Raw genomic sequence first — 12,744 nt, forward strand, 5'->3', positions numbered from 1 at the left:
AAAAATAGATGTCTCCTGTCGATGGCCAGCCAGTAGGCATTTCAGATGTCAGGTTTATGGCATGTTTCATCATTCGTTTCATAATTCTCAGTGCCCAAAGCGACATGCATACCTGAGAAATGTGTTGTAGGGGGAGAATTATTTCATGTTGATGCCAGTTGTGCTGTGAAGCCTCTCTTGCTTCTGCAGTTTGTTCGTCTAGGACTTTATAATATTTTCTCTTGTATAATTTCCCAGCATCCGATAGTGTTTTCCTTTGCTTGAAAACCGGATTAAAATAAAGAGGAGCATTATGCAATGTTTACACAACCGTACTGGATCTGTGAACGAAACTAAAAAAGACGATATATTGAGTTTATATATTTACTTTGTATGCAAAAACAACAACAAAAAACTTTATCATCTTAACAGGCATTTAATGCCGAGATCGAGAATGTGTAGGGCCCTACTCCCCACATCCCCTAAATGTGCCTTCATGGTACAGTGCTATATGCAGGGAACTTTACCTTATTATGTAGTAGTACTAGTGTCTATTCATTTGTGGTTGGCGTTCCGACTGTTGACTGAAACCAGTTTTTCGCACAGAATGGGCAACTTTCTGGTGATGCCCATGCATCGTTGCAATTCACAAAAAGAGGGTTATCGTAGCCTGGTAGTACAGAGGTTCCGAGTTCGACCCGATAGAGGCACAAGTGGTTCGGATCCCACTTTGAACTGTAGGTCCAGTCCCGATTAGCCTTACTGTGCATAAAGTGGACTTAAAACACCAAATCAAATCAAAACCAAAAGAGTGTAAAAGTGAGGCATAAACCCCAAACAAAGCCGCCTTAGGTTCGCCACTGTGGTTCAGTAAGTATTTCGATGTTGATCACAAAATTCAAGTTTTCTATTTTTAGAAGCGTGTTTATTGCTACAAAACAGAAACATACCATGCGAACGCTCATCAATACTTCTAAAAATAATAATTTCCCGACGTTAATTTACATGCCCCGGCAACCCTGCACGCGGACCAGGGAGAAGGCTCGATCCTAATCTCGCAACGCGACTGGTTCCCACAGAGCCACGTGACCAGCGCGCACGAAATTTTCAACGCGCAAGGAGAAGGAAACGTGGTCGCTGGAACTGCATTTTGTTGTGGAATGTTGAAAGGTTAAGTGACACAACAGAAGCTGCTCAACGTTTGTCGAAAGAAATGGATGTGATCGGAATGGATTGTAGCCAAACCCAGTCCGTGCGCGAAAAGTCTCTAGCCAGCGCTTTGGCTTTTCAGCCAAAGAGGACGTCGGTGCACTTGGAATTTTGCGATGTCAGCTACAACACCACTACCTTTAATATCAACGGGAGGCCTTATATTTGTAAGTGCTTATTCTTGATATTATTATCATTAATCTTTTTTACCTTCAAGCGAGGTAGGGCTTCACTTATAAATTACCAAAATATGACCCAAAACTGAAAATATTGCTAAAAATTACAAAGTGTGCCTTTTATTAAAACTTTCCAAATCATTGTTTACTTTTGCAGTAGAAAATCCTTTAAAATAAACAATATATAGTTATCCATAGCCGGATTTAAAATTGAATTATTTTTGTTTTAAATCCACTTTATGCACAGATAGGGTAATCACATCTGGACATACAGTTTAAAGTGGGATCCGAACGAATGCCTTCGTGTAAGTTCGACACAAATAAATAAACATACTACAGAACAAATGACATAAAATTATTATACTTGTTTAATTTTAGGGCTGAAACCAAATTTTATTTCATTAAAAAAAAAGTATTTAACTTTTACTTTCTGTCAACTCTATTCGGGAGTGTCCGTGCTGAAGATTGGGGGGGGGGGGACTGACCCCTCTTGCACCTGCCACGTTACACCTATGCCTAGGACTAGATTTTTAAAATGACCCAGGGGCGCCTCACTTGAAATCCGGGTTTCGGGTTCGATACCCGGTAGAGGCATATTAAATTCGATTTGATGAATTAGCTGTGTAGTAACAATCAGTGGGGTGTCCAGGGTTTTCGTAATGGGGGTAGACGTGTTTAAACTAACTTAGGCATTGAAAAACAGGTCAGGATATAAATATGAAGTCATAAGTATCCCAAACTTATTATAATAAACGGTTGTATGTGATTGTGTAATGATTTTTATCAGTTGTACATAAGCGTTCAGAAATTAAGTCTTCAAAAGTGGGTTGTGTTAGTGAACGAACTCACAAGACGCAGCTGTGTAAAGCGTTGTCGAATTGAAATATTTAATCAAACACAAGAATCTTACCTACTGAAAACGTAAAGTAAATAAGAACACTGTGAGCATAGTATAATGTAAGCCTCGTCATAATGCTGAGCACTAAACCACAGAACTAAACCTCATGCACCTAACTTACTCGCGTTAGCCCGCAGAAGCATTACACAATATGAACTTGGACCCAAAGGATTATTGTGTTCAAACATCAACATTGTTATCTCTTTCATCGTACGTGATTTTAAGAAATGGAATTGTGATGACATTGGCGCAGAGGTTGACAACTGCCTTGCTGACATTTTAATTCAATTTCTGAACTTTGCACTATGTAAAAAACTTGAATGAACACAGCGATGAACAATTTGTCGTCGTCATCATTTGGCTGGCTCACACCGCGTATTTTTGCGATTTCTAGCCAAAGATGCCGATTTCAGGTACCATTATTCCATACTATTATCACAAGCCATTATGTATATATGATATGTTCCAACATGGTGATTACTAATGTCCATTTTCTTCGAAACACCATTGACTTCTTACTGAGTGCATTTGTCCATACTGGTCTTATGATAATATGACGTCTACATAATTGTGAGCCATGAGTGTTTAAAATTAGATTGTAATCCGGCGAAACTATAAAGTATCCAGGTAATTGCGGTACGAGGCTCAGAGATTAGATATCGGAAATGGAACCTGAACGCGTAATAATTTTTTAAATAAAATGTCTCGATGTTGTTGTCTTAAGTGGCATTGAAAAATAAATGATTGAACGATTGCTTCTCCGCACTGACAGGAAGTTGAGGACACAATTTTTAAACATTTTAAAGCATCCCGCTCTATAATATATTAGTAGAATCCCTTCACAGGGGCAACTCGGTGCAAACGCTATATTCTATAAGAAGATACGTCACTTGCTTCTTAACGGAAACTTCTAGCGCCGCCAAGCGGGTGGCATGAACAAGACAACAATGTACAACTCGGAAAATGAGTGCATAATTTTAATTAATATGCATTTCGATGTTTTTTTTATTACGGTAGAGTGCTCAGTAGTGAAGGAATAGGTTTCCATTTCGATATTTTTCCCACGTAATTCCAAAAGTATGGTGATTTCGTCAACCACTTATTATTCACTGCCTTTTAATTGACTGACCAGTATGCACCCGCCTTGAATCTTTAAGGTTCTACTGCACCTTTGGTCTGTGCCAGTCAAGCAGTTTCGAAAAAAATAGGGTTGCGTGGCCACGAAACGATTGCGAGGATCTAGACAACAGCGAAAGCAAATCACACGAAGATTGGTGTGCTCTAGAAGGAATTCTAGATGGAATATCGCGCAGTTTTTTTCGAGAGGAAAGGAAATTTCGAGAACATTTTCGCTGAAGTCGGCCAAAGGTCTAGGGGGAGTCTTAAGAATATCCGTGTGATGGAACACTGACGTGAGCACATCGCACTACGACGCTAGGGGTCCCGGGTTCGAATCTCAGCATGGGCATGGCTGTTTATAAGTGTCCATTCATCAATTTCATCATATCATCACTCATTCCCCATCTTCGCAAATTAGCCAAAAGTGGCATAAAAAGGCGTCAGAGGAAGCAACATAGCATTTTTAGCGAACAAAAACGTCACGTAAATTGTTTTAGAAATCTTGGCATATTTTTTTAATAGGAGGAACAAGGACATACACCAAGTATTAAAATTAAATAATCAAAATATACTTGTTTAGCATTTCCTGTGCAACCGAGAGTTATTTATTTCCGCAGACATTAGATTGGGAACATACAGCTTTGAATGACAGTGTTAAAGAAGATTTAGAGCAGGCACTACTCTTGACTAAGTTGGTTTTCGGGAGAGATGGCTGAGATAACATCAGCACTGAAAAGTTGTAATTTTCATATGTCAATTTCATGCAATTTTTGTTCGTCATCCAGTATACTGCCTTGTGTAATGTCATTGGAATCGAATAAAATTACTGTATTCTTCGAAGCACACATTATAGCTATATGAAATCAAGTATGTATTTGAGAAGCAAACATTGGAATTGTACTTATCTTTATTCACAGAACTATTTCTTTTACCTGGATTCTAAAAATATGAAGTGATATTCTATTGCACGTCCGTCATTATATCTGCACTTGTGACGTAGAGCTTGCTTCTAATTGGTTACGCTACGGGGGATGCTAAGAAATCCAGGACCTATTCTAACTGTGAAATTCTGCAAGACTACATTTTACAGGACTGCATTTCGAGCTCGCAGAAATGAAGAAAAAATGCTCAAATAAACAATATACACAACTATGAGCCCTGTAAGGATTAGTCATTAATAGCAAGTGCAAGTATTTTATTGTCCGATTCAATTGTCCGTAGGTTAAAATGTTCCATGACCAATGTCAAAGGAAGTTGCGTTAAAATTTGTCTTGCATAAGCATTTTTATGATAAATCACTTGACAAGGTAATTCTTGATTTTCTGCAACCAAATCCTATTCACGGTCATTTCAAGTGCTACTAGGTCATGGCCAAAAATTGCATTTCAAAATCTTCGTGTAATACCTCGCGTGCTTTCGTTAGTGTCCGTTAGAGGCGTTACTTGATATCAGGTAGTGTCCTTAACATTCTACCAAAGAGAGAATCTAACACTAGATCAACGTATGTTGCTGATGATTATTCATCCATTGCATGCTGAATGAAGGAACAATTGAACATCTTAGCGTAAAAACACAGACTACCAACTTAATAACATTTTAGAAGGCACTTGTAATCTGTGAATTTGCAGGAACAACAGTAACGTGTGAAAAAAAGTACAGTTGGGTTTCAAAGTTCTGTTGTAGGTTAAAGCTGTGAAGAAATAAGGAACCTTTCTTTATGAGTTTTAAAGTTTCTGAAAGTAAAAGCTTTTTTTTTTACAACCACATTGTACTAGAGAAACTCTTGTTACGAGTGGGAACAATCAATCTACGCAAAAATCTTCAGAGTTCCTTTGAACTAAAATAACAGGTACGAAAAGGACCCTTTTCCACGACGTAACTGAGGGGGAAGTTGCCCCCTGACTCCCCGGCTTTGTCTAAGGATAACGAGTATATCTTAAACCACTTTCCAGTCCCACTAATTGCATGCATTTCCCGCCAATAAAGAAAATAAGACCACCAGCAATGGATTGCGTAAAATCTTGCGTGAGTCACACAAGGTTCTTGACCTTGACCATCTTACCCGTGGTTTAACGGTTGGCTAATGCCTTCTTATGAGCAGCTTTGTGTAAACTCTGTGTGCAGGCAACGTCATCAGTGGTAGGTCATGGTTTGCGACAGGACAGCATTACAGCAACAAGTGTACTTTGAATAGCTGGGAAATTGATGTAATTTGAACGTAGAAATCCTGGATAAAGTTTAATAAAGTAAATACCTGCCGTGCGACTCTGATACTGATCTCGTGTTGCGATTAAACTATACCAATGATGACGTTGCATGTACACGAAGTGTCTGCATGTGGTGTCTGTATTTAAGAATTCAACGAGTCGAGTGGTGCTGACTAATAGCCCCGTGTAGTTTGCTGTATATTTTTACAGCACCAAGGACACGAGTAGCGGTGTTAAAGTTAAGAAGATTCAACAAATGCCTATCTGCTGCTTTAAACGTTCATTTGATTAGTTAGCACGGACCACGTGATCATACACCACGCATTACACCGCTCCAGAACATAGTGCAAACTGTGCAGACACCAAATACACTACTTGACTCCAAACCAACGAAATAGACGACTCGGTGCTAATCGCGACGATGAGAATGAGCGATGATATCATAAAATTGGTAAAGTACCAGACCGGGATTCAAACCCGGAGCCTCCGACGTCTTAACGCTGTGATAACCACTCCGCTACGGAGATTGGCGTTGCATGACCGACTGAATGACCTCGCTCCTTCTACCCCTCGAAGGTTTCGGGTACGATTCGTGGTCAGGGCACGTGTAGTTCTACTATAAAAAGGGTTTTAAGTCCATGCCACAATATTACGAAGGGAATGTAATGACGGTCTGAGTTACGATAAGAGAAAGTATTGTTTCGTGACTTGCTCACTTGTCTTTGAAAATGGGTACAGCCTTCCTGATAACGTAGTGGTCACCGCCATCTTCTTGGAATTAAGTATCTTTTTCCGGAATATTCACATTGAAATGGAATTAAGATACCTGTAAACTGTAGGCCCACTCCCGAACTGCTAACAGAGACTTTGATGTAGGCACCTATGCATGGCTTTCTTCGATTACTCTTACATTAGTAAATCTGTTTCACTGAAACTGATTTTTAGTTTCATTTTGGGTGTGACTTGGCTCTTTTCAAGAAGCTTGTTTTGGCAACACTGATGTAAATCCCTGCGCCCCAGCGCCTATAAATTCGCAGCATGAGTAAAGTGAACTGAAATGTTGTAAGTCAAAGTGAGACACCTAATGCGAGCTGCCGCATACTTCATAATTTAGCATCATTATACCTAGGTACATTATATACAGTGGTAGAATATGCGACAAGAAACAGGATACGGTTATGGAAAGGAACTGGATGTGACAGTTTCGATTATCAGCAGCTACAATCGATATCTCAGGATCGTGAATCGAAACCGATAATCGAAGTTTGACATTTTTTGCAGGGACGATTCCTCCAAGTAGGAAGTGAGGAATTTCCTACAGTTCATTTTTACTTATTTCCAGTTCTCTAGTTTTTAGTTTAATGCGTGTTATAAAATTATGAGCGCAATGTACGTACAATGGCCTAGGTTAGCTACTGTCAAGAGTTGACTGCTCTCCGTCGCTCCAGTAGCAGTCCAAAGAGGGTGGACACGGGCTTTTCTGCCGCTCGCTGAGGAACCTCGGCGGTCATCCTACAGATAGATGAGTGGGGGAAGGGGCAGTGCAAGGGAGTGGGGAAAAATTACGAAGATCGGCGAGGATCGAGGAACCAGCAAGACTTTCCTCAATCAGCGATGCCAACTCCAACAAAATGTTACTAAACCAAGCACAATTTGATCTTTGTTGGCCACTTAGCACCGTTTCTAGCATAATCGGCAAATGCAAATCCCTGGGAGGGGAAATCGAATTCAAAGGAATATGTTCTCAGGAAATAAAAATAAAATTATGTCCAAATCTTATTTCTACTTCATCAGGGGACATGTTTCAAACGAAAGGGGGTATCTGATCCAGCGGAAAGCTTTTATACAACCATGTCACAATCCTTCCTCTATCTTGTCTTCATCCTGCCCGATTTAGTTCGTCAAGAGATTTTATGGTAGGAAATCGGTAGAAAGTTGGGGTAAACAATTTTCTCAAACCTTTTTATGTTCGATATTGAACCCATGTCGTTTGTTGCACCATTTCAAACAATTTGGGGGGATTTACACTATTACATAACTGTTAAAAATAAGTAACGCAAGTTCAAAACTCTAGAAAAGCATATGAAGAGTTACAATTATCCGAAAAAATAAATAGTTAATAATAAATCCTACCACAGTTTAGAAGCATTCAGCATAATTTCGAAGTTCAAGCAACACTTTTTATTATCGTCAATCCACACGACAGGGAGGGGGAAGAAAATATAAATTCTTTCAAAATCTGAAATATCGTCCATGTTATTTTCGGCGATTTTTATAGGCTCACATTTAAATATTTCGTAGTTCAAAGTGAGGAGCAAGGGCCCCTTGCCACACCTTGAGCATGGGCCTGCAACTGACATTCTAAATGCAATGAGTAGCACAAGCAAGACGTGTGAATGTAATGGAACCCATTTTTTAAACCTTCCTCGGTTTACCATTACTTCTTCCTACACTCCGAAAAAGCCACGAGTTGCCACTGATTTTTTTTATCTTCATGGCCGGCAACGACCAACGATAACATACAACGACCAATGGTTGATTAAATTTGGTTTATTTTACTTCGCTCTTCTTCTACTCTTGGCTAATCTGGAAGATGAGGATGAGTGATGATATGATGAAGGGACAGTCACAACGAACACCCATGCCGAGGCCGGGATTCAAACCCTGCAACCTTGGCGACCCAACTAGTACTGGACGCTTCTAAACAGGGTGCAAAATCAAATCATTGGAGTCTGGTGTGGGGAGAAAGATCTTAATTGTGTTAAATATTAATAATACACACATTTATTTATTACGTTATGCATATAGTTACTCACAATGTTGTTCGTACAGGTCAAACGTATCCACAGAGTCGTATTTGCTAAAGAGCATTTACGTAAGGATCAGGAGTTTTAGGACAACGTGATCTTGTTCGATTGAACCAAGATAAACCTGCACGGATCAGATGGTGTGGCCGGAGTGTGGAGGACAATGTTGCCAATACAACGCCTATGGTAAAACATGGTGGAGGTTCCATTATAATCTGGGCCTGTATGTCAACTAAAGGAGTTCGGAAAATGCAAGTGGAATCATGGCCAAACATGTCTGTAATAATATCCTGAAGAATAACGTTAAAAAAATGCCCAGCAAATGTGGTTGCCACGTGTGTTAACATTCCAACAGATAACGACAGCAAACATACTGCTCAACTCAACAGGGACTGGTTGATTTTGAATGTACGTACCAAAGCAGTTGAAAACCCTAGTTCAAAGTTCAGATCTGAATCAGATTCATCATTTATGGAAATTTTTGAAGAAACGTGTCCATAAACATGAGTGCAAGTCAAAACAAGATCTGAGGAGAGCCGTCGCTTTAGAGTGGGAGGGAATCAGCCCAGACATCTGCAAGGCCGTGGTCGCTTCTATGCAAAGGAGATGGTTATGCATCTGTCTATTAAACTGTCTCATTTAGTAACATTTTTGTTTCTTTACTGTTTTCATTGCAAGTGTACGAACAGAAATGTGACATCAAAGTAGCATGTTTGTGTTAAAATATATGTTTTTTTATAAATGAGGTTATTACAAACAGACTGTTGTAAGTAAATCACAGTATGTGTTATAATTACATGTAGGGAGTAGTACACCTAATGTACTAAGGCTTATTGTAATTTTTGCTTTCGTTTACGTCTCACACCTCATCTCTACGAACAACATTGTGAGTAACTGTATATCAGGCGTACAGTACCAGTGGCGGCGATTTGGTTCCAAAACATTGGGCGAAGGTGGCAAAACTGGGGGGGGGGCAAATTTTCCTTTGTATATAAGATTTAGCATAGTGCGGGGGCAACTGCCCCCTAATCGCTGGGCATAGCTATATACTGAAACCTCTGGACAATTTAGCCACAGTGACACCATGAAAGTTCATGATTTCTAAGCTTGCTCTGCGTGGAATTGGACACCGCGTTGTCTTTCTTTGCAAACATGCAAAACCTTGGAAACATTCACCCAGGGTAGAAGAATCATGCTACGGCGATTTGCCTTTTGGAGCGCGAAGGAGACGACGTGAAGCGAACGTGTCTCGCCAGCAAATCCGCTCCGAACCGCGCCAAGGTCGCCGACAGATGGAAGCACCGGCGCGCTCTTTATGTCTCTGCTGATCTGGGTCACATTGCTCTTCATGTACTGTAGGTCGCAATTAGGTTAATGGCAGGCCGCTCCCGATTCTTTTTTGTCAGCTTTTGTTGCATTTCTTGCGTGACCTTCACCTCCACACATGGGCGTCGCCAGAAATTTTCCTATGGGGGGGGGGTCGAAGCGAAGATGTCGAGGACACCCCCCCTCAGAAATATTGTGATACAAACCAGTGGCATATGTAGAAGTTTGTCAAAGAGGGGTTCATTTTTAAAATTATCGCATTTTCGGTATTTTAAATGATATTATTATTATTATTATTATTATTATTATTATTATTATTATCATTATTATTATTATTACTACTAGCAGCAGCAGCAGTAGTAGCAGTAGCAGTTTTAGTTTATTTTATTTTAGTATTCAATAAGTTTCATATATATATATAATAATGTACAGTGGGATCCATGAGTATTACCGTGCAAATTGTCCACGGCTAGTTTCATTAATTTTTCTCTTTTATCCTATGTGTTTTAAAGCGATGGATTTTTATGTATGGAGGTGCAGAAGTTGTCATCAGTTTGTTTTGAGTTTTCTTTTAATTCTTGAAGCTCTTATTGCGTCAAATAAAGTGCACGAACATGGTGATGGACACTTTGCATGGTCATACTCATGGATCCCACTGTACTTGTTACAATAAAGATTACATAATAGTTACTTATAACATTAGTAGCAGTAGCAGCAGCAAACGCAGTAGTATGAGAAGCTTCGGAACGCGTGAAAGTTACAAATTAACAGAGTTTCAGTGTTGCAAGTTATGAAAGTTTCGTGCCAAATTCGATATCTCAAGACCATTTTTAAACAATGACGCAAAATAAGGTGAAATAAAGTGCCTCGTTTATAAATTGCCATAAATTGAAAAAAAAAGTAGATGGACATTTCCAGGGGGGTCGACCGCCCTGCCGACGCTCGACACAACCACGATTGATGATGTAGCTGTTTGTCAATTGTGAACTCGTGTGGCAGCAACAGGAGTGACGTCATTCCTCATTTTCTGTTGATTTCATCTGTGGCACACTAAATCAATTAATGAAAGTATTACAAGCGTAATTTTATATTGAGCATGTGTAAAGATTCTCAACAGTGAAGATCCTACATGCATACCATGTCTGCAATCTTTGCTATTAAAATAATAAATATTAGTAACTGCTGTATAATCGCATAAGTTCTTTTTCGCGAACAGCCTACAAATATTTCATCAATATTACAGTATGATCAACACAAAATAAAGTCAGCCAATGACAATCTTCGGTAATATTGCCCCACAACTATTTTAACACAAAGTGTTAGATTCTTCTTCCCGAATAAGTTTGCATGCGAAACACACACAACACTTTCATCTTTTGTATTTATCTGATTTCAGTTGCTTTCCGTAACTTTAGAACAACGTTTTTAGAGTTTTTGAGAAGAGTAGGTCTCTTCCACTGTTTCTGAGGTAGTTTTTCAACTATTCTTACCTTTTTAATATGTTATGTTTGTCCAATGCATCTCCATTTACAATCTGCATTTTTTAATCTTTCTTGAGGGGCTTTTTGTACTCCTTTATTATCTTTTTGAAATTGAGGTAAGGGTTTTAGACAAGAGGATCTTCCCCGCATTCATTGAAGGGTGCAAAATGTCCCAGACCGTCGGTGCACCGTCAACCGAACTGCTTGCATATACACAGAACTACGTCTGGAGTTCTCCTGTGGAGTACTGGTAACGATGTGGCCTGACAATCAAGGGATCCCGGGTTTCATCCCCTTTAAAACTGTAGGTGCAGTCCCAATCAGCCTATCTGAGTATAAGTGAAAATCGTTTAACAGAACGAAACCGAGTGAGTCTGGTAGTTAGGTAATAAACAAGCTTGAAATGCAACTAAAGTTTTGTTACATAAAAGTCTCGCCAACTTTCTCAATTGCGTGTCGTCCCACTTAAAAAGCACGCGCGCTACATCTGACCGGAAATTCCGTACATTCAGAACATATTAGGGAATCGATAGTACGAGAGGCGTTCAAATATTAAAGCGGATTTAGTTCCGAGGAACGCCGACTTTTGTACACAACAGGAGGATTATAACGAGCAGGAAAGATTCATTTTTGCGACCAACTTTTCAGCTTCTTGTTGAAGTTGCCTGTCCAATCGCTAGTTGGAATCACTCTGGCAGTAAAAGCGGACTACTTCGTTGCTGCGTGACGTCACTGGGGGGCGGGTGTTAAATACGTGTGAATCTATCAAGGAGAAGTAAGCAACAGTGTTGCAACAGGCAGATTTCTTAAAAAGTTTTTAAGTCTACTTTATGTACAGATAGGTAAACCGGTACTGGGCCTACAGGTTAAAGTGGGATCCGAACCACTATGTGCCACCGCCGAGCCTCGAACCTGGAACCCCTTGATTACAAGGCGACGGCATTATCACTACGTCTTCGGGGAAACTAACAGGCAGTGGTTCTGAACCTTTTTTAAGTCCGGGACCCACCTTGAAGGATATTACACTTCATGCGACGCACAAGCATGGGCGCTGGCAGAATTACTTGCGGGGTATGCACCCAATTTATAATCATGTTTTTACTAACATCGAGCACTTTAAGAAGCCCTCGTTTAAGCTTGCTTAAAGAAATTACACATACTTCATTCTAGAAATGTAAATATGTAATTTAAAAGACAGCAATTTAAATGTACCGTCCGGCCAAGGGAAACGAAACTAGTTGGGAAGTACGATTCCAAACGCGAGAGGGGAAGCAGGTAGAACATTCACGAAACCACCCTGTGGCATTTTGCTTGTATGGGTTCGCTTGTTATGTTTATTACTGCTTGCTGTGTTGTGTTTGTGATTGCTGTTACAATTCGTAACAAACCGTTTCGAAGTGGAACAAAGAAAACTGACATTTCAGACCCTGTTGCACATTCTACAAAACGCCCTCGATACAATACACAATGCCACAAACCATTCAGTTACTACATTTTCTTTATTATTATTTATAATACTTTTATTAGTGAATACTATCCTGA

General features: G+C 39.7%; 1 protein-coding gene across 1 annotated transcript in view; it reads left to right on the forward strand.

Annotated features, from left to right (window-relative positions):
- The first annotated feature begins 1,080 nt into the window (after positions 1-1,080).
- LOC146000217 (ATP-binding cassette sub-family G member 1-like) overlaps positions 1,081-12,744 on the forward strand; it is a 121,578-nt gene continuing 109,914 nt past the window's right edge. The window contains exon 1 of the mRNA XM_083137615.1: positions 1,081-1,355. Within this exon, the coding sequence (XP_082993741.1) occupies positions 1,193-1,355 (163 nt within the window). The 5' untranslated portion in view covers positions 1,081-1,192. The remainder of the gene's footprint in view (positions 1,356-12,744) is intronic.

The sequence above is a fragment of the Lepisma saccharinum genome, chromosome 16, assembly GCF_977018435.1.
Source record: "Lepisma saccharinum chromosome 16, izLepSacc3.1, whole genome shotgun sequence".
Taxonomy (NCBI): domain Eukaryota; kingdom Metazoa; phylum Arthropoda; class Insecta; order Zygentoma; family Lepismatidae; genus Lepisma; species Lepisma saccharinum.